Source organism: Manis javanica, chromosome 2 (assembly GCF_040802235.1).
Source record: "Manis javanica isolate MJ-LG chromosome 2, MJ_LKY, whole genome shotgun sequence".
Lineage (NCBI taxonomy): Eukaryota > Metazoa > Chordata > Mammalia > Pholidota > Manidae > Manis > Manis javanica.
In genome coordinates this window covers 215,391,147-215,414,138 of record NC_133157.1, presented here as the reverse complement: position 1 = coordinate 215,414,138, position 22,992 = coordinate 215,391,147, and the positions used below count along the sequence as shown (strand labels likewise).

Here is a 22,992-nt window from a genome sequence, read left to right as displayed (position 1 = left end):
TGATTCTAGTGTTCCACCTACTGCTGAGAGAATAAAGCCAGGTATAAATCCTTTCACCCCCAGGAATGCTCATTTTCATTTCTCAGCCTCAGTGAATCCATAGTGAACTTGCCCGGGGCTGAAACCCTCAGGCAAGACAGGGGAGCGAGAGGAAGCTGAAGAGCCCTTCTCCACATCACGGGTTATAAACCCAAGGCCAAAAGGTTTGTGAAATAACTCTTTCCCCCTGGTCTGCTCTCTTGAGACACGGTGGGGGTGGGGGTGGGGGTGCGACTGGGCGGGGGGAGGGAAGGACTGGACATGGCTTCTGAGGAGAGAGGGGTAGCACTGCCTGCAAGAAAGTGGGCAAGGCAGAGCCACACGAACGGAACTAACAGCAGCACCTGAAGGGGATGGACCATCCGGCCGCGCCGGGTGCTGAATCGCTATTTTTCCCCCCAGGCGGGCCAGGTGAAATTTCACAAGGAAGCTAAGACCCGGAGGCCTCCTGCTCTGCCTCCAGGACTGGGACCGGAGGACTGCGGGCGTTCAGTACTGGAACGGCAGGTTAGTCCGCTGCGGTGCGGGAGCTCAGGGAGAGCCATGCAGTAAACCCATCCCAGACTGCGCAGGGCCCAGGTCAGCCTTCCTCCCCCACCTCCTGCCATGACCTTATGCTATAGAAACAGGCTTCAAACAACAGTTTGCAGTGGAACAGAAGCAGGTCTCAGGCCAGGGGGTGAAAGAGTCAAGAAAAAGAAAAACTCACTCCATGACCTTTGTGCTGAGGATTTGGACAGAGCCACCCATGCTGCCCACAAGCAATATGAAAAAAACTTAAAAGGTGATGTCGCATCTATGCACACGCATTACAGGGAAAAAGAGCAGAAGAATCCATTTGGAAAAGAGATAGCTTTTTAAAAAACCCACCATTTTAATTATTTCGTATTTAAAGAAATAATCTCAATAATGTGCGACCTCATATATAAGAAGGTAAAACAACAGAATTAAATAAAAGGGAGATGGCAGAGCTAAGGAAACACATTGATTATCAGAACAACATAAATCTGAAGTAATAAATTAGAAAAATGGGGTGAAAAATGCAGCTGATAGGCAAACAGCTGCCATGACCTCACAAAAAGCAAAGCAAAAAAATAAGGATTACACAAGGTAAAATGTATTTACAGGATGCAAAAAAAAACTAGTTGGTGACTGTGAACTAGAGAACCCAACAAAGGAAATATGTAATGTATTTAATGCTGTGAAAAAGATTTCCTAAAATGAAAGAAGAATGAATCCACAGCTTGAAAGGCATAGCTTGGAGAACTCACCCAGAATGGTTCCACACACGGGTATAATTTTTAGGGTGGGGGGCAGTTTTTATTTTGAAACAAATCCAGACATACAAAAATTTTTCAAGAACAAAAGACTCTTCTTTTTAATATTTTACCACATATTCTTGGACACATATCTGTTTATTCATTCATTAACTCACCTCATCTTTTTGATACATTTCAGAGTAAGTTGAAAGATACTTGTATCATTCATCCAAAATAATTTAAACTGCATATTATTAGAGTTCAGTATTTGCTTATATTGTCTGAAATAAAATGTACACACAGAGAAATCCTCGCATCTCTAGATACTATTTGATGAGTTTTGACAAATGCATGAAACTTTACCAAGATACAGAAATTTCCATCCTCCCAGAACCTTTGGTCAAGTCTCCGCTGAGCCCTGCCCCACCCCTCCTCTCCCCTGGAAAGGCAGAGGGGTGTAGCCCTAGGTGCCCTGAGCCCACAGACGGCACTCACAACGTGGCCTGGGGAGCGGCAGGCCACTCTGGACAGACGCCCCCCATGCAGGGCTCAGGCTGCCGCCAGCTGCTGCAGGACCTACAGGGCCCCATACAGGGCAGACAGCGGCTGCTTGGCTTCCAGGTCCCAGGTGGGGGACCTCACCTCCAGGCTGCATGCCTCCAGCAGGCCGCAGGTGATCACCACAGCCTCGCCCTGGAGGGGGGCCAGGAGCTCGGGCTTCAGGGTGAAGGGAATGTTCCAGGGGTACTTGAAGTTGGGCTCTAGGATAGTCCGGACCTGGAAGAAACCCGTATCAGGTGTCACACGTTGGCTGTGAGGTCGGGAAGAGAAAACCTGTCCCTGGAGCCAGGGGCCATGCAGGGTCTCTGAGGGAGAAAGAGCCTTGGAGCTGAGGGGCTGAGAGTCATGTCCTGGGCGTGTCCTGTGATCAATGTGACCTTGAACATGTGGAGCATCGGTTCCTCAGGTGCTGAACGGTGACACTAACATTTACTTTGCAGAATAGTGGTGCTTGGAATTAGATATGTGTGTATGTGTACATGTGTGTGCATGTAAGTATGTTTGCACACACATGCTCATATATATGATACATGGAGAGAAAGAGGGAGCAGTTTGCAAACAGCTGTGTAAATAAGCAGGAGTATGGCTCAGATGCCCTGAGCTCCCCAACCTGTATTCCTATGAAGCTATTTGAGAACGTGGGGGGCGCCTCTGCAGGGGTTGCCCTGGACACTGAGACCCTCCAGAGGGCATGCAAGGCCATGGGGTCTGCTCCTCTGGGAGATGCAGCCTGACTTCCCAGAGGCCACCAGGGATGGTCCCCCTCCCAGCAGATGCTCTCTCTGTGCTCAGATCGGTCTCCTCTGCTGGACCCTCACCCTCCTCCCCGGATGCTGGCCCCCGGGGGTTTCTCACCAGCTCCCGCTGATGCAGCAGGATCCCCTTCTCCATGGACTGGGCCAGCAGATCAAGTTGGGTGTCATTCAGCACTGGGGACGGGGCGCATTTGGGGAACGAGTGACGAAGAGTCAGATGTTCCTCTCCCCCTGGGAACTAGGGGACCCCGTGAGGAGGGAACTCTGAGGCAGAGGGAGAAGCCCACTAGGCTTGGGGCCGAGTGCCCAGCTCTGGGAAGTCCCCCTCCGGCTCCTGGGATGGCCTCCAGGGTGCCACATGACATGGTCAGAGGACGGGAGCCTGACTCTGGAGCCACAGGCTTCTGCTGGGTGAACCCCCACGGGTCACCTTCTAGACCTCGGGCTGCCTCTGTGTCACACGGCAAGTCCACCCACTGAGCCCTCCTGACCTCGGACAGAGGTGTGATGGGAGGAGGCAAAAACATAACGTTCGAAGCGCTGTGGAGAGGGGGCGTCTAATGCAGGGGCTCTGGGGGCCACCGTGTGCCCCTCCCAGCCTTCCCCCAGACCACTTACCGACTATGGCTTCAAGCAGGTAAAGGATGAGGTACTTTGTGTTACTCCATGAATACCCGGAATCCTCTTGCAGCTTATTTAGGATGGTGCCGCCAGGGCCGTTCAAATGACCCAAAGATTCCTGTTCAAGCTTTGGGAGACAGATGTTGTTGACAAGGACGATGGTGTGACGCTGTCATGTGACTCTGCCTGTGAATTCTGTGTCTGTAAGTAGTTAACCAAGGGACGGAGGTGCCAGCTCTCTGCCTCCCCAGGGGACAGTAAGCACCCTCGGTATGTGGGGCTGCGCTCCTTGGCTCTGGTCAGCGGACAGAGGGCCAGAGCCCCACAGCTCAGATGTCCTCACTGCCCTGTGATCACCCCATTCTTCCTCCCCCCAGAGGGTGGCAGTGTGTCTCCTGATCACTTCCCGTCCACCAGTGTGGTCAGCCTTGTAAGCTGAGGGAGCCTCTCACCATGTGCACGAGGGCCTCCAGGGCCTCTTGGTCCCGGAGCATGTCCTGGACGCTAGAGAACACGACATCCTGAACATCTCTGGGGAGCCGGGCCGCAGCCTCCACTTTCTCAGAAACCTCTTCTTGGAGGCACCTGAAATCTGCTCTCAGGGGTTCATGCCAACCAGGAAATGGGGGCAGTGCTTACATCAGAACATTCCCGGGATGATCAGCCCTTTCCCATGAACCTGAGCAAAACTCCTCTGTCCCTTTAGCTGCTGACCACAGGCCTCCCTGTGGATGGCACTATGAGCTCCAGGGAGGGAGCTGCCCCAGGGACAGGGAGGGGGGACGCAGGAAGCAGGGCTGGTGATTCGGAAGCGGTTTATGGGAAGTAGAAGGAATGAGCAGGGGCTTGTTTCTGGGACATGTCCTGAATAATGTGGCTGTAGCTTTGGACTCCTAGACAGGAGCATTTTAGGTGCTCTGGGCTAATTTCTGCATCTGTTGAATGAGGCTGTGGTGAGGATTATGTACGTGCAGTGCGTGGGGCAGGACCTGGCCCGAATGAGCTGCCCCCCACAAGGCCATGGGGCCTGTACGTTCCAGGTCTGCACAGAATTAACTGAGAAGAGCATGTCAGGGACTCTCTGCTTCCCCCAGGAGATGTGAGGAGGCCTCCATGTGATCTGCTGAGTGGGAGAGGTCACGAGTGTGGAAGCTCCAGGCAGGCAGGCATTTCTGTGTGGTTCGTGTTTTGTTTATTTTGTGCTCAGAATAATGCCTGTTGCTCAATACTCTCCAGTAAATGGTTGTTGCATGCAAACACAAATGAATGAATGAATGAATGAGAGGGGCTGACCAAAGTGTCAATTAAGGGAGGTAAAGCTCAGTTTACTCAGTTGCCTGGAAACCTCTTATTCGGGTTCTCCGCTTGTAGTAGGCTGCCAAGAGGCCCTGGGTTCCCTTTTAGTAACCACTCACCTTGCCAGAAGGGTTCCTCTATTCTTCCTGAAAGAGAATCACATGTCACCATCTCTCTCCTTGCCCACACATTGGTTTCAGAGACACGCTGGTGGGTTCTGCCCTCCTACTGCCTCTCTCTCTTCCCCAACTCCTTCCTGCCCCATCCCAGTCCATCCCTCCACCTCCTGGCCTTCTGGACCCTCCTCACCACAGAAACTGGGGCCAGGCCCTAGGGCAGTGGTGGCAAGTCAAGAAGATCTGCCCTGCACACCGGTGTGTGCATGATGGGATCCTCAACCCCCCTTCAGCACCCCCTTCAGCACCCCCTTCAGCACCCCCTTCAGCACATACACTCACCTATTGGCAGGATGGTAGGATTTACAGGGCCTAGAAAACAAATCGGAGTCAGTGTCTGAAGCCACTCGGTGACTCTGACCTTCTGTCCCCTCCTTCCCTGACCCTCTCCTTTCCATCCACCCCCGTCCTTTGCCCAGGGTCCCAGACCCCAAGCCCTTAGGTAAGGACAGCAAAGGCAATCACACGGGGCTTTTGTTGTGCAGAGCAGCCTTGTGGGGGGAGATCAGACCCACTTTCAGCTCTAATATCACCCACTCACCTGGTGACATTAACACGTGCAGTTGCTCTGGAAAGAGAAACAGGTGCTGGCTCACAGGGACTCCCTCCACTCCCCTTCCCTGGGGTCCTTCCCCAGCCCTCTCCCTCCCCTTCCCAGCTCTCTCCTCCTCCCTTTTACTTCCCACCTCTTAGCAGACACAGTGCCTGGAGCCCTGGAGCCCTGGCAGGCCCCACACTGTGACCCATGTCAGTGTTCAAGGGAGAAAGGTGGCCTCCCCCATGGGCAGGGCCTCAACTGGAAGCTTTCCTGGTTGGGGAAGGTTTTCTGTGGGTTTGGGGGGCTGAGCCCCCTTTTATTAGCCTCCAAAGGGGGTCAGGGCTCAGGGGGCTTGAGGTCTCAGCAGAGAACCTGCCCGGCTCTGAGACTCACCTTCTGGGAAGGTTCTCTGCTTGTCGTCATCTGAGATGTCTGCAATGGAGAAGAAGCCAGGTCAGGAGAGCCGAGGTTATTCCTGCTGGGGTCTTCACACCCCGCCTGCAGCCCTGGGACCCCTCCTCCAGGCCGGGGTGGGCGCTTCTCTGTGTGGCCTGGGGACCCTCCGTCAGAATCACCTGGATGCTTGCTGACACTCAGGGTCCCTGACCTCAGTCTCTGTTTGTGAATCAGGCTCTGAAAAGCACCCTGGGCTCTGCATTTAAGTCAGCACCTTGGGTGCTCATTATGCATCCGACACTAGAGAACCACCTTTAGAAGGTGATGGAAATTGGCCCCCTGCTCCTCCTCCGAGGATGGGGTCTTCCTGGTGGCCTGTGTGCTCCTCTCCTGTGTCCCCTTCTCCCTTGCCCACTCCCAGTCCTGCCATCCCCCTGGGGATTTCAAATTTCCTGTAAGAAATGCACTGAGATCTGAAAACTACCTAACAATAAGACTGAAGCGTTGGACAGGGGACAAGAGCCCACGAAGGAGACAGAACAGGAGGTGGACCCCGGCTGTGTCAGCCTGAGATCTAGCCGGGACTCCACACGGGGACAGGAGAGACCAGGGACTCTGAGCTGGTCATGTTTCCAGGGCTCACTGCTCTACCCGGGTTTGCAGTGACAGGCTGGCATCGATTGCTCACCCACGTGGGGCCTGAACCCAAAGAGTGTGTGTGCGGGGACTGTTCATCTGAGGCTTGTGAGAGAGGGAGAGGTGCCCACGAAATCCTGCCTCGTGTGACGAGGGCGTCACGGCTGCCGTCTGTAGCTACCATGCAGACACCTGGTGGGCTGAAACGGGGGTGATGGGCGACCTGCGAGGGCTCTGCCCCCACGCAGCTGTGCTGGTCGGATTGGTGGGGCCCTGCTGTATTGGGGTGGCTGGGATTCAGGCTGCACTTTGCCCTGCGCTAAGGACACCTCTGTGTTGGGCACCCCTTTTGACCAACCCTGCCCCCGTGTGGGAGACTGTCTCATATCTCTGTAACATTTCATTGGGGCCATGGGCAGAGGTAGCCGGCAGGGTGTGAGGGAGGGGAGTGTGTGCCCAGGACGCTGAGAAACGTGTCCCCTCCTGTCCATGGAGGGGCGTGGCGGCCACGGTCTCCTCTGCAGGCCCCTCTCCCCTCTGCCTCCTTCAGCCTCTGCTTACACCAGCCATTCTCCTTGAAAATGAGCAGCTTCCTCTTAGAGGCCATCACCGTGCCCTTTGGCAGGGTCAGCGTCTTCTCTCTCACTCTGAGACCTTCTCCCACTGCTTCCCCCTGGGGAGAGAAACCAGGCAAAATGGTCATATATGCTGTGAGTTAGAACTCCGTTCAGGAGAGCCCATGAGCCGAGGAGCCAGCAGCCCCCTGCCCCCACCCTGCCTATTCCTGATCCCCATTTCCAGGAGCGGCCCACTCTCCTTCCTTTGTCCGGCATTTGCACTCGCAGTTCTCAGTTTCAGGGTTACACGGTTATGATTTGACTCCTTCCAGATATGAGTGTATCCGGTTACTTTCTGCTTTGAGGAGGACTGCCTTTCCTCCTGCCTCCGAACCCTTCACTGCTCATCCTGCCTTCCTTTTAAAATGTTCACAGCACGGTGTGTAAGTCAGTATTCCCCATGCGCAGTAGGGGAACCTGCTCTCTCTCCCCGTCTTTCCTTTAGCAGTTAGTTAATGTCACGCCCCCGTTCCCTCTCCGCCTCCCACTCATCCTTCCAGGGGATGTGGGAATACATTTTTGGACACCATGCATTCCTAAAACATCTTTACTTTACTCTCACACTCAATCATTATTTTGACTGGACATTGTTTTCTAAGCTGAAATTCCTTGGAATAGGACTTATTTTTCCCCTTTTTTGAAATAGTCATAGTTTTCTTTTTGAAGCAAGTGTCCTGATTGTTTGCACCTGTGTTCTGCAGCAGGGATGGACCCATTAAACTGTGCCTTCTGGGGGTCCTTTCCTCTGGAAGTGTCCTGCAGGTCTCTTCTTTTCTTGGGTTATTTTCTGGATGATTTTTCCCAATATTTTTTTGTGTGTCTCTGTTCTCTCTTTTTGGAACTCCTCTGTTATTCAGATGTTGGATTTTCTAGACAAATACTCTACATTTAAAAATGAATATTCTCCTGACTTTTTTTTGAAAAATTTCTGTGTTGCCGTTTTTTTCTTCTGACTCTTCTATTTAAAAAATTTTTTGGTCTTTGGGTTTCCAGTCTAGTATGTAAGGTGCCTGGAAAATGTCACTCTGTCCTAACAACAAATTGAGAAGCTGAACAAACCTTACTGAGTATATTAGTCTGGGTTCTCCAGAAAAACAAAACTGATAGGCTTTCCATGTGTCTGTCCCTCTGCAGGGATTTATTATAGGAAATTGAGTCATGCAGTTATGGAGGTTGAAAAGTCTCAAGACGTGCAGCCGTGCAGTTGAAGACCCAAGAGAGCTAATGGTAGAGTTCACGTCTGAATCCAAAGGCCTAAGACCCAGCAGAGCCAGTGTCTAAGTTATAGCACAAGTCTGAGCCCCATGGCAGGAGAATAGTGATGTCCCAGGTCAAAGCCAGGCAGAGAGAGTGACGCCCATCTTCATTCGCCTTTGGTTTCCTTCAGGCCTGCAGTGGATTGGATGAGGCCCACCCAACACTGGGGAGGGCAATCTGCTTTACACATTGTATTTTAGGAGTCCTGATTGACTGTGAGTACATATTATCATGATCTTTTATGCAGATGTTGTTATTCTAACTTTATGGGTGAGGGAACCATACCTCAGGAACGTGAAGAATGGCTTCAGGCAGCCTAATGAGTAATGGGCTCCTCCAGAATTCAACCCTACTCTGATTCACCAGCACATCCCTTGTCATCAAACGTCACCTGACAGAGTCCAGGGCACACCAACAGCCTGGGAAGCTCAGAGGTGCCAAAATATACACAGAACCAAAGCAAAACAGAGGCAGCCATGAACCAGGGGTTCTGACTTCTAATGATGGATTAACCACGTCACAGCCTAGCAGCTGGCATTTAGTACTATGCTGGCTGTGAGTGGCTGGGGTGGACCCCTGGACACACAGCTGAGTGGTCACCTGACATGAAAGCACAGGGTCTTTTCCTGCCTCATGAAACCTGGTCCACCACTCCAAGCAGATCGAAAAACCAAGGCTGAACCAGAGAGCCTCTAAACCAGAGTAGCATTTTATTTGTTTCAAATGTCTTTGTCCACTGGACTTGGAATCCCACCACCTGCATGGCACCTTGGCCTCTAGAGCTAATTCATAGCCCTTGGGAAAATTAGTTCACATCTCAGTTTTTTTGTGTGTCTTTAAATATTTTTTTAGTTCTTAGGTATCTTAAGTGAGGACAAATTACACATAAAGTATATTGTGTGTAACAGCCTATTTCAACACAAAATCTTTATATGTCCCTAGTTTACAGCTTGTGCTGAAAAATATATGATCAGTTCATTTGTTTAAATCAATTCAAAAGTTACAGTTGGTAATTGTGAGTGCGTTTTGTACATCATATGTGCTTGAAGATATTTCAGTCTCAATCCATGAATTTTCAGCTCAGGGTCTCCTAGTATTTAGCGTACTTTAAACACAGAGGTTTGCTTTAGTGGTCCTTAAAATACTAAAATGAGAGTATTAAAATATACTGTCAGGTCAGGAGTCAGGGTTGTTGGGGATATGAGAAGCAGGGAATAAGGATCCCATTCATCTGAACCCCTGAAGACAGGTCCTAATAGGATGCGGAAGAGCTGGGGAGCAAGGCTGGGCTGGTTCCTGGTGTCCCCATCCTACTTCAGGACCGTCTTCCCAGTTCTGTACCTTGACAAGAGTATTCCAAGGGATAAAGCATCTCCCCAAAATGTTCACAAGGCTGCTGTCACGTAGCACAGCACTGTTGACCGGTTCCACTGGCTCTGTCACCACATACAGTTGTCCCCTCTGCTCTTGTACTCCACCAGGAAAAACAGCTCTTGATCCAATGCTTTCCTGGGGATAGGTGGGAAGAGAAGGTCAGAGTGGGAATCGATACCTCCCCAGGTTACTCTGGGTCACTCTCCTCAGAACCTGGAAGGGGTGCAGACTTTGGACTTTGCCAGGTGAGCCCTCAATGGGTAGGAAGATGCTGGCTTATGAGGTCAAGTTACAGAGGGCAGTAGAACACCTTCTCTCTCGTGCACAGTGCACGGACCCCCATTCTCTACGGGTGTGTGGACATGAGAGTGCGCATACCAGAGTGTTAAGGGCATCTGTACTTTCTAAAATTATGTTGGTCTTGTTAGGGGCTAGTTCATACATTTCCAGCACCAGGGCTTTGCACCAGAAGAGGCTAGAAGTGGACACATGCGGGTGGTCGAGAAGCAGTGCTTAGGAAACCCTGTTGTCAAAACTGGGTACCCACCCTGAACATGTAGGGTGGGTTATGGGGCAGATGAACACAGTGTGGTGAAGCAGGCAGGATTTTGGTTGCTTCTAAGCACAGGTGGGCCTTTATGGACTGACTGTCCTTAGTAGGTAGGCCAGAAGGTGTAACCTAAAGATATAGATTTAGGGGAGAGGTGAGAGGTTCAAAGTACTAAAGACAGATTTCATCTCCTTTTCAGTTCTGAGGTTCAACCCTGATTTTGCTCAAGGCATCACTGGGGTGGGCACCCTGCATAACAGCCATGTGGAATGCTGAGATCCTTCATTGGCTTTTCAGTGGAGGAGATCACTGAACAGCCAGTGCTGGGCTTTCCCACTGCCCTTGGAGAAAAATTCAAGCCCCTTCCTGTGTCTCTAAGATGCTATGTCAACTTACCTTTTAAGCTTCTCTTAAATCGCCTTTGTCCTGGTGGACTAAGGGTCAGACTTACTGACTTCCCTCTAGTCTTAAAAACAGCCAGCTCTGTCCTGCCCCAGGACCTTTAAACCTACATGTGGCCTGCTTTCCTCCTGCTCGTGTTTCTTTCATTGGTTGGGTCTGAGATCAGCTGTCAGCTGCACAGAGAGACCCGCTAGTCTCCACCTCGCCCTACCCCTGCCTTTGGAGCTCACACCATGATCTGTAACTGCCCTTGTAGCTGAAACGCATGCCCCACAGCCCGTTTAGTAAAAATACCTAACTGCCTTTTCTTTTCCATCTTTAAAGGTTTGACCTCAGGCTTACTTAATTTACTGGGAGATAGCAAATAGTATTTATCCTAGAAATTGCCTCTTTAATTACTGAAAGAAATTTCTAGAAGAAAAATGATTTTTTTTTCTTTCTGAGCAGCTGTGGAAACCCAGATACTCTTGCACCATACATAGTCCTTTCCAATGTTATTTCTAATGAGAGCCTTGCAAGAAACCAGGAATATAAAAATGTGCAATGCCCCATCAAAGGAACTTCTGGTCCTAAACAGTCTGATTTTAACTAGTTGCTTACTTATCACTATGTTATCTTCATAAAAATACTATTTAACTTGGCATCTCTATTTTTCAAAGGTGCAAAGACTTAACAAGTCCATTGTTAAGCTCTGAGAGATTCATTTGATATCCACCTTTGCCCATGTGCATGGAGGTAAATTCAATCCCAGGGTACCACTGCATACTTAATTTAAACAGAGTTTCAGAGTCTTTGTCCCATTTGAATCAATATTTTGTTAATTTATTTTTTATTGCCTGTTCCTCACTCCCTGACCACCACCTGTCCACACTAAATAGAAGTGGCTTTAGGCCAAGATTTTTGACTGTCCTATTGTTGTTCTATCCCCAGCACATAATAGCAGATTATGGTTAATTACTGTTTTACTAAATACATGTTAAATAATATCTATTAGTTGAATGAATGAATGGCTATCTGAGAAGAGCAACATAATCTGGGGTGCCATTTTCTTCATTCTGAACCTCAGCAGCAAAGCCTGCTGGGTGCCTCTGCCCACGAGGACAGTCCCCTGGGGCTGTGGATCGGTTCCTTCCTCTCCCAGGGCCTTACCTCTTCTGCAGGTCTTCCCAGTTGTGAAGCGGGATGGTAACAACCTGAAACTCTAGGGAAGATCCGTGGGACCCACTAGCTTCTCCTGACACAAGTAGGTTTAGCCCAGCGGACAGATCTGCACTAGCCTTCCGCCTCTGGACCATGGTGTCACTGAAGAGGAACGGTCCTGTCACAACAGTTCCTGGGGACAGGAAAGGTGACCTTACGTTTTGCCTAGAAATCACTCTGGAAGAGCTGGTGTGGGAAATGGAATGACTGAGTCCTGGTTTGCCCCAACCCTCCTGTTCATTTTAAACTCTCCGCCAAGAAGCCGACTAACCAATTAATGTTTTAACTGTAAGTCATTGCTGAGGTCAAATGTTTGAATGCACCTATGGGTTGGATAACACGGATAATGTGTTAAAACCCTAAGAAATGGTGACATCACTGGTGCCCTGGTCCAGGGGCCCCATGACGTCATCTTCTCCAGTGCAGCATCCCCTCTGGGGCAGGCACAGCATCAGGTCCAGAAGGCAGAACACTGAGCAAAAAATGTTTGGGGTTTGGAGCCAGACAGACCTGGGTTTGGATCCCAGTTCTCCCAGTTCCCAGGGATGTAACCTGGAACAAATGATTTTATAAGCCTCAATTTACTGTTGTGTGAACAGGATAATGTCCCTGAGTTACAGTGCTACTGTAAGCATTAAATGAACTAATAGTTGCCTGGGTCCAGATATTAGTAGATTCTCAAACAGTCGTAGTTGCTCGCCCCATCCTTCAGGCTAGACTGACCCGAAGATCTTCCTGTGTGGGCGTCTCGGGGATTCCTGCCTACGGCACCACCTCCATCTCAGCACCCATGTTTTCCAATCCTTGCCTCCTTTGCCCTTGATTGACGGTACCCGGGGCTGAAGAGCTTGGCTCCAGGATGTCCACGAGGGTGTATTCAACTGGAACATCAGGCTGTTCCCAGAGCTGTGAGTGATTCTTCCTTTTCTTCCATAATGTTGCAAACTGACGGGATTTGTTGGCACTCAGCAGGTATCTCACGGGCCAAAGGTCTTTGTCTTCAAAGTCTCTGACCAAATTCTTGCAGATACTCTCAAACATCGAGGGCATGTGGCTAGAAGCAGATAGAAGGAGGGTACAGAGTTCAGTTGGGAGGGGGAAGAAAGTGGGTAACCTCTCCCAAGCCCTTGATATTTTTCCTAAAGAAAAGGACATAAATATGACACCACCTTAACTCTTAATTTAGACTGGTGACTAGATTGTAACCTTCTCAACTTTGGTATTCAAAACCCAGTCTGGGCTTCCAAGGAAAGCGCTGGTATGAAATTCATTGCTCTTTATACTGGAGTAGAAGAGCTTGTGTATCTCCCCAAGCTGGCCCAGAGGTGCTCTGAGGGCCCAGGTGGGGCTCAGTACCACCATCAGCTGGAGGGCCTGCAGGATGTCAGGTGTGCCAGTCCGTGGGCAGTGGGGGAAATGATGGGGGTGTCCCTGGAGAATGAAGGCTCCACGGAGAAGTGGCCTTGGAACACGGCCTAAACTGGAACAAGGTGGGGAGGAAACTGTCCAGCCATCTGGGGCAAGGATTCCAGGTCGAGGAATTAGCAGGTGCAAGGACCCAGAGGGAGAGATACCTGGCCCGGGAACAGGTGCAGGAGGGAGAGGACTCGTGGGAACCTGAGGGCAAGTCGGCACAGCCCCTCGTGGGATGTTGTTATGACTTTGTTTTTACTTGAAAAGCTGCCTGTGTTTGCTGTGTGGACAATACCTGCACCGAGGCAGCCAGGGCAGACGCAGGGCGTCCAGCGGGGAGGAGATGGCACTGATCCAGGTGAGAGCTGATGGTGCCTTCAGCGGGGTGCTGGCACTGGGAGTGGTGAGAAGCGGCAGACCCTGGTCTACACTGCAGGCAGAGCCAACAGCTATAAAAAGAGTGGTGTGAGTGGGGGCCCCCGAGGGTCCTCAAAGCTCTGACAGTCTGAAAGACTCAGGAAAGTGCTACGGATATGTCAGAAGAATTACTCTGAGATGGGTTGTTGGGCGGAGAGTGAGATGAGCAAGGGGAGGGAAGGTGCCGTGGGCGGAGGGGCAGGAAGCTGAGATGCAGGAACCGTGAGTCATGACAGCTGAAGGGGAGCTGGCCGGGAACCCAGACAATGAATTATATGCACAATAGTGAGTGCGTGTGCTCTCAGGTGCTGGTAAGGGCTAGCTGGGTTCTTTTTTGGACCTCCTTCCTCTTGTAGAAGAGATTAAATGGGTCTCTGTCAATTCAGAGACAGCTGACTGATGTGAATGTTTCAGAGAGTTTAGGCCTTTGTTGTTTATGCATGAGGAAGCGGCATGCAGACCTAAATACGCCCTTGTTTGTAGCTGGTACAGACCCAAGTCTTACTGAGGTAAATACCCAGCAGGATGAGCTCCAGAGAGCAGAGCTAAGATGCCCAGGCTGAGACTCCGCTGGGGTCAGGGGTCAGTGAGCAGCTAGTTAAGCTGTTCAAAGTGGGAAATAGGAGAATTTCCCCTCAAAAGTGTAAACATATGCACTTTCTTATGCCACTGTAGTAAAGATGAAACCAGCCAAGTTGTACAATTTTTATTCACCAGAGAATTGCTTCATGTATGTTTGTGAATTGCTCATGTTCAGTGCTGTAAATCACATGCCTTTGAAGATTTTATACAATCTTGCTATGACTGAAATAGAACAAAAGAGTCACCTCATGAAGACGAATTGTAACACAATAAATCCAGAAGCCTGCATTGTTGTGCTAGGTGGACCTTAATCAGTAGCAATGTGGTAAGGTTAATGAGGAGCCGTGGGTAGGTGGTCAGCCTGGAAGATGCTCTCATGTTGCCTACACTCAACGCCAGCAAACCCAGGATTTCCATCAGTCGTAGCACAGCAAACAAATGTCAGTGCTTAAGAGGAGAGATGTGATTTCTAGGGAAATTGATCCTTTGTCAGCCGATTTGTTCATTCATTCATTTACTCATTCATTCAGCATATCTTTAATGAGCATCTATTAGAGGCTATGCCCTGTGCTAGGAACTGGCAATACTATGGTGAACAAAACTATGAATGATTTCTGATATCTTGGGGTTTGCAGCCTAGTGAGAAAGGCAGTTACTTACTAAATGGTCTCACTAATAAATATATGAATACATATAAATCATATTAGTGCCATAGAGGAGAGACACCTGATACTCTCAGAACCTATGATGTATTTTTATTGTTGTCTTTTGGTCAGGGTGATTGGGAGGCCAGGGAAGTTTTTCTTAAGGAAGTTTATTCAACTACGATGTTAGATGAGTAGAAGTTAACTAAAATAAAAGGGGATAAATGAAGACCCTCAGTAGAAGGAACACCATTTAAAGAGGCCTTATGATGGGAGACAGCTTGATCCATTCCAGAAGCTGACACAGGGGCTAGAGTGGAAAAAGTGGTGGAAAGAGTGGGATTTGAAGCTCAGGAAGTGGGTAGCAGTCAGGCCATGCTGCTCTTTAGAGGTTCTTTGGGGTCTTTGGTCTTTATTCTAAAAGAAAACAAGTCTCAACAAATGCAGAATTGTAACAGGAGAGTAATTCATATGAAACTGGGTCCCTGATTGGAAGTAACCCTGGCAGATACAAAAGTAAAGTCTCTTTGGAGTAAAACAGACTCAACACAGGCCCCATAGGAGCCACAGATAAAGCCCTGGGTAAGATCATCTCATAATCCAAAAATACAAAACACATGTGGTAGCAAACCACTCTTAGTGAGGTTCATCGGACACAACATACATCAGGATTAGATCTACAGAAGGTCATAATATTGAGAATCTGGTAGAGGCTCCTAGAGAAGTATGTATGAAAGAGAAAAGAACCAGGTGCCATAAAAACTGACCAGGCAGATTGGAAAAAACACCCAAAAAAGAACTCTCAATATGAAAAATTATTATGAATATTAACAGTGAATTAGATAAATAGTTGGTTAGACCTAGCTTAAGTGAGTCAGTGAACTAGAAGTTGGATTTTAGGAACTTAATCATACTTCAGCTGTGGAATATAGAGATGTTAAATATTATAGAGGTATTATGATACATGGAGGATATAAAGTACATCATATATATGTATATATACAGAGTACATACACACACATATATACATATATATTTAAGATATGCATATATGTATGGGATAATAGAATGAGAGTAAGGAAAAAATCAAGATATAGTAATTATTTCCCAGATTTGGGATAACTTGCATCCTCAGATTCCAGTAGTTTGAACAGGAGAAATAAAAATTGGGTCTTAAACAGGATACATAAAATTAAACCTCCAGCAAATCAAATGTTAATGAGACCATGAAATAATAATGACAAAAAGATCTTTAAAAATTGCTACAAAAATAGTTGAATCATCTGTGAGGGTACGACTATTATACAGAGAGTTGAATTTTCAATTGTAACAATAGTCTTAGAAGAAAATGAAATAATACCTTTAAAGTGCTACAGAAGATAACACTCCACAAAAAACTCTTAGTCTAGTTAAACTACTGTGCCAAAATTAAGGCAAAATATTTTCAGGCAGATGAAAAAATGAAAGGGGGGTGTCAATAACTGACTCTCTTTGTCAATGGTAAGTTGTTAAGGTAGAATGACATTGAACCTGTAAGGCTAGGAGTGAAATCTAAGGAGGCAGTGTGTGCAGGCCATTGGTAAGCACACATGAAAATCCAAGCAAGTATTGCATCTAATATTACAGAATAATTGTATTTATAATAACTAACTTGGCAGTAGCAAGGAAAGTAATACCAAACTTCTAGCTCATAACACACAAGTCAGGGGAATTAAAACACTAAACATCTTTGTATTTTTTGCCAAAAAGTAGAGACATTAATTTTAGACTTTGTTAAGTTAAATATGCATTTTCAAATTTAAGGACAACTGCTAAATGAATAGAAATTGAATATTTAACTTCAAGACCAGTAAAGGGGGAAAAGGAGGAAAGCGAACAGGACTAATCCAATAAAAGACAAAAAGCGGGGAAAGAAAGGCAGAGAAAATAGGAAGTTCAGATTAAAGTGATACAAGTAAATAAAATGTACAATAAGTACAGTAAATGTAAATAGATTAATTCTTCTCAATTAGGAGTTAGAGGTTGGAGTAGATAAAAATAACAAAATCTAGAAATATGCTCAAGAGAAAAAGCAGATTTAGAACATTAAGATAAATAAATTAAAACTCAAAGAATGCAAGAATACAAAACAGGCAAATACCAAAATAAAACCTGTATATCCATATTTATATCAGACAAAATAGATTCAATTCAAGAAACATTATTAGGGTAAAACAGGATAACTTTATAATAACAAGAACACATAACTCAAAACATAAGTGAACCAAATAAAGCCTCAAAACATAAACAAATATTGTCAGAAGTCAGTAATTGATGGGTCAGGTATAAAATAAATCATAAGATATACTCATAGAAGATATAAGCAATGCAGTTATCAAATTTGATTTAAAGGATATTAAAACCCTGCACACTCCTTACAAAGAAACTTCACACACATAGGGGTGTTCACAAAACAGGCCATGTATTGTGTCATTAAAAACATCTCCACAAATATGAAAAATCAACATTGTTGAGATTACATTTTTATCACAGTGCCATTATATTTAAAGTTAACAATAAAAATATAATTTAAATCCCAAGTGTGTTAGAACTAAAAAAATAAATCCACACACCTCAATAATGCACAGGTTAAAGAAGAAGTGACATGGGAATGTTAGATATAAAATTTGTAAAGAGACATCTAGCTAGTATGAAGATTGAATCAGTAATCATAACCTCCCAACAAAGAAAGACCCAGTTCCAGGTGACTTCACTGGTAAATTTACCAAATCTTTAAAGAAGAATTAATGCCAGTCCTTCTCAAACTCCTCCAAAAAAAGAAAAACTGACGAGGAGGGAATACTGTCATACTCATATTATAAGGCAAGAATTATCCTGATAACAACACCAGAAAAACCATAAGAAAAGAAAAGGACAGGTCAATATCCTAGATATATATAGATATAAAAATCCTCAATGAAATAGTAGCATAGCAAACAGAATAAAAACCATATTAAAAGAATCATAGACTATGACCAAGTGGGATTTATTGCTGGGATGCAAGGATGATTCAACACACAAAAACCAATTAATGTAGGACATAACATTAACAGAATAAAGGATAAAAATCAAACTTATCTCAATAGACATAGAAAAAGCATTTGACAAAATTCAACACACTCTCATGATAAAAACTTTCAACAAACAAAGTATAAAAGGAAAGTACCTGAACATAATAAAGACAACATTTGACAGGTCCATAGCTAACATCATAGTGAATGGTAAAAAAATTGAAAGCTATTCCTCTAAGATCAGGAAAAACATAAGGGTATCCACTTCTAGACAACATAGTCCTGAAATTTCTAGCCAGAAAAATTAGGCAAGAAAAAGAAATTGAAATTATCCAAATCAGAAAGAAAGAATTAAAATTACCCTGTTAGCAGATGATATCATATACAGAAAAGCCTAAAGACTCCATTAAAAAAGACTATTGGAGAGATATCACCTCACACCAGTAAGGATCGCCACCATCCAAAAGACAAACAACAACAAATGTTGGTGAGGATGTGGAGAAAGGGGAACCCTCCTACACTGCTGGTGGGAATGTAAATTAGTTCAACCACTGTGGAAAGCAGTATGGAGGTTCCTCAAAAAGCTCAAAATAGAAATACTATTTGACCCAGGAATTCCACTCCTAGGAGTTTACCCTAAGAATACAGGAGCCCAATTTCAAAAAGACAGATGCACCCCTATGTTTATTGCAGCACTATTTACAATAGCTAAGAAATGGAAGCAATCTAAGTGTCCATCAGTAGATGAATGTATAAAGAAGATGTGGTACATATACACAATGGAATATTATTCAGCCATAAGAAGAAAACAAATCCTACCATTTGCAACAACACGGATGGAGCTACAGGGTATTATGCTCAATGAAATAAGCCAGGCAGAGAAAGACAAGTACCAAATGATTTCACTGATATGTGGAGTATAAGAACAAAGAAAAAACTGAAGGAACAAAACAGCAACAGAATCACAGAACCCAAGAATGGACTAACAGTTACCAAAGGTAAAGGGACTGGGGAGGATGGATGGGAAGGGAGGAATAAGGGTGATAAAAAAGTAAGGGGGCATTACGATTAGCATATGTAATGTGGTGGGAGGCACGGGGAGGGCTGTGCAACACAGAGAAGACAAGTAGTGATTCTACAGCATCTTACTATGCTGATGGACAGTGGCTGTAATGGGGTTTTTTTGGGGGGGGACTTGGTGAAGGGGGGAGTCTAGTAAACATAATGTTCCTCATGTAATTGTAGATTAATGATACCAAAATAAAAACAAACAAATAAATAAATAAATAAAAAGACTATCAAATTCAGTTAAGTTGAAGGATAAAAAACAACATAAATATCATTTCATTTCTATACACTAAAAACAAACTTTCTGAAATGGAAATTAGGAAAATAATCCCATTTTCAATAGCACCAAAAATGATGGAATACTTCTGAATAAACTTAATTATTAAGGTGGTAAAGAGTTGCATACTGAAAACAGCAAATATTGATTGAAGAAATTAAACAAGATACAAACAAGTGGAAAGACATCCCATGTTCATGGATCAGAAGACTGAATATAATCAGAATGTCTATACCCTTCAAAGTGATCTGTAGATTTCATGATCCCTACCAAAATCCCAGTGACATTCTTTACAGAAATAGGAAAAAATAAGCATTTCTAAAATTGGTATGGAACCACAAAATTCCCTGTATTGACAAGAACAAAACAGGAGGTATCACACTTCCTGACTTCAAATATATCATAAACCTGCATTAATTAAGACAGTGTGCTACAGGCATGAAGACAGGCCTATAGACCAATGCAACAAAATACAGAGCCCAAAAGAAGTCCACACATTTATGGTGTTTGTTGACAAGGGTACCAAGAATACCCAATGGGGAAAAGATAGTTTCCTTAACAAATTGTGTTGGGAAAACTTGATATTCCCATGCAAAATAATGAAATTGGACTTTTATCTCACACTGTCCACAAAAATCAACTCAACATGGATTAAAGACTTAAAAATGTAAAGAACAGAAACTCTAAAATTACTAGAAGAAAACATAGGGGGAAAACTTCATAATGTGGTCTTGGTAATGGCTTCATGGATATGACACCAAAAGCACAGGCAACGAAAGTGAAAATTGACGAGCAGGACTGCATCAAACTCACAAGCTTCTGCACAGCAAAGGAAACAAATCAACAGAGATGTGTGTGTTATGATGAAGACATGAATGAATCCTCATGGTAGGGGAGAATGTAAACTGGACCTAGGAGACCACACTGAACACGGCCTATAAACAGAGTAAAGTGAACAAAAGAAGATTCTCTAAGGCGGGACCTGGATAAAGATGCAGCAAAGATACATCCCTTAGCCGTACATACTTGCCCATTATCAACAACAGGAAGCCATAGGAAGAAGTTCTACCTTCTTTTTGGGCCCGATTAAACAACAAAACAAAACAAAACTGTGAACACAAACTCACAACTCCATCCTGAACACGTCTGTCTCTGACCATAATATCTTCTCTTTTTATTCATCCCTCCCTGATCCTGGTTAGAATTTACCAGATTCTATATTGTTTGTCTTGTAGAGAAAGGCTCCCGTCGAGTAGGGCTCCTTCCAATCTTCAGACCTCCCGTTGTCAGGCAGAGTTTGTCACAAACTCCAGAGACAGATAAATGTGATTCTGCTCGTTGTATTTTCATTCCACCCATAGGTCCCCGACTCAATTTCCAAAGCAGTATCCTGAAAAAATAAGCATATGATGGGCCCTTTTCTCTTCCAGGAGGCCGGATCTGAAGCTGAGTTCTGGATCACAGAATCTTAGCTCTCAAGACCTTCCCAGCCGAAAGCGACGGAATCGGATCCTGTATCTGCTAGACTCTTGGAGCAGAGTAGGTCAGCTCCTTCAGAAGTCATGCCTACTTAGTATTGTCTCTTAACAGAACTGGCTGAACGGGGTTTAATGCATATGGATTCACAGTCACTGTGACTGGAACAGCTTTTTGGCTCCTACTCTGTGAATGCGCTGGATGTAAACATGTAAAATAAAATGTGAGTGAACAAGAAAGGTAGACACATATTTCAAGAGGAGGGACACATACCAGTGCCAGGGCCCCCTTGGGCAGGACCTCTGAACTGCCTGGGTGTGGAGTTCTACGGAACTTCAACGAATGATATTAATACTCCTGTGTATCAAGTACTATGCATATAGTATGCAATTCAATCTTGCAACAGTGTCAATTTTAAAGATAACAGGAGATTTTTAAAGAGGACAGAAACAACTTGGTTGTCCTCTTTCCAGTTACTCCCAGTAGACTTACATGAGCAAACCGAGTGCCTACAGCAGGAGAAAACTGGATGAACAGGGAAGCCACACCTATGAATTTTTGTAATAACCAACACTCTACAAGGCAACACGCCTTTTAGGTGGCAGTTGTCCACAATGCATTTCTTTCACTTTATTTTTCCTTTCAATGTACATCGAGGTCCCACGCCTACTCTTCTCTATCCTGGACATTCCATTATCCACTCCACTCAGGACACAGCTCACAGCTGCGCTCTCTGCCTAACACCACTGGACCAACACATCTACCCAAACTGAGTTTTACTCTGTATAATTTGCATAAAAAATGATAGACTTGAAAGGTAAAATCTTAATTACATATACCACTTTTTCACACATCAACGTTCTGTGGGCCCTGCCTGCTGTTCGATATTCTAGAAGCTGGAGAAAGGGACTTAGCGGTTTGGCGAGAGTTCTGTGAGGACAGTGAACTCTGAGTTTCTTGGTTTGTTTCTGATTAGGCTTAGAACCGAAGAGGTTCAGAACCAAGGTAGCCAATAGCTTTACTTAAACGTTTCCTACAACATTCCAGAGGAGGGGTGCAAAGGGGAAAATCTGGGAAATCGGGCGTGTAGCAGCAGTGAACGACCCCTGGTCCTCCTATGTTGAAAATAGTGTCTTATTGCAGAGGCAGCAATCTTGGAAAGCATGAGAAAATATTTCAAATTCCTTCTTGAAGGAAACCTGCTAAGCGTGTAAATAGCCCTCACCTGTTTTCAGCTCTGCGGCGGCCATTCCTTCACTCCTGGCAAACTTCACGATAGGGTTCTTTGGTTTTCCCACATATCCTGGGGAAAGCTCTCCGTCCCATGATTAGTGGTGAAGTGTGAGCGATGTCGATTTACTTAGGATTTCATAGGCAGAGTGAGGTGGGGGCAGCCATTGTGCAACACACGTGGTTTTCTGGAAAAGTCCCACTAGTTACCTTTTCAGATTAGCCTTTTTTACCGGTTTGTCTGCCCATCTCTCCTCTCGGGCCTCTCCTTCCCCAACCCTGACTTGATCTTGCGTCTCTGTCTCCCTTTGTTTCCCTCCTGTCCTGACCAAGGTCCTACAAATCTTGGCCACTTGAGCCTTGTTCCCGCTGCCTTTCTGATGCAGAGAAGTACAGCTTCTGCAGGTTCTCCCCGCGCTGCACTAGTGAGCCACAAAGAGTTACTGAGTGCCGGGCGTTCCCAGGATCCGGGCGTACATTTTCTCCACATTGTCTGGAGTCTAGCATTGGGGTATAGAGATTAGTTAGAGTCCCCAACCCCAAACACTTACCTTTAGGAAAGGAGACAGACAATAAACATTTTAAATATTAGAAAAAAAGAAAGGAAAATAAGGCTGCCCTTACAAGTACCCTGACACATGGCTGTTGCAAATGTGTGTATAATTCATTGTCTGGGTTCCCGGCCAGCTCCCCTTCAGCTGTCATGACTCACGGTTCCTGCATCTCAGCTTCCTGCCCCTCCGCCCACGGCACCTTCCCTCCCCTTGCTCATCTCACTCCCCGCCCAACAACCCATCTCAGAGCAATTCTTCTGACATATCCATAGCGCTTTCCTGAGTCTTTCAGACTGTCAGACTTTGAGGACCCTCGGGGGCCCCGACTCACACCACTCTTTTTATAGCTGTTGGCTCTGCCTGCAGTGTAGACCAGCGTCTGCCCGCTTCTCACCACTCCCAGTGCCAGCACCCCGCTGAAGGCACCATCGGCTCTCACCTGGATCAGTGCCATCTCCTCCCCGCTGGACGCCCTGCGTCTGCCCTGGCTGCCTCGGTGCAGGTATTGTCCACACAGCAAACACAGGCAGCTTTTCAAGTAAAAACAAAGTCATGACAACATCCCGCGAGGGGCTGCGCCGACTTGCCCTCAGGTTCCCACGAG

General features: G+C 46.1%; 1 protein-coding gene across 1 annotated transcript; it reads right to left on the bottom strand.

Moving 5' to 3' along the window:
* Positions 1-1,111: 1,111 nt before the first annotated feature.
* On the bottom strand, positions 1,112-22,508 carry LOC108389615 (gasdermin-C-like). Its single transcript, XM_073220574.1, is given in 15 exon segments — positions 1,112-2,075; positions 2,715-2,788; positions 3,233-3,362; positions 3,688-3,827; positions 4,651-4,677; positions 4,990-5,019; positions 5,249-5,275; positions 5,639-5,677; positions 6,839-6,950; positions 9,493-9,602; positions 9,605-9,660; positions 11,627-11,810; positions 12,511-12,731; positions 20,256-20,518; positions 21,830-22,508. Coding segments are annotated over 14 exon segments (1,386 nt in total). The 5' UTR covers positions 20,264-20,518; positions 21,830-22,508; the 3' UTR covers positions 1,112-1,847.
* Positions 22,509-22,992: the final 484 nt, after the last annotated feature.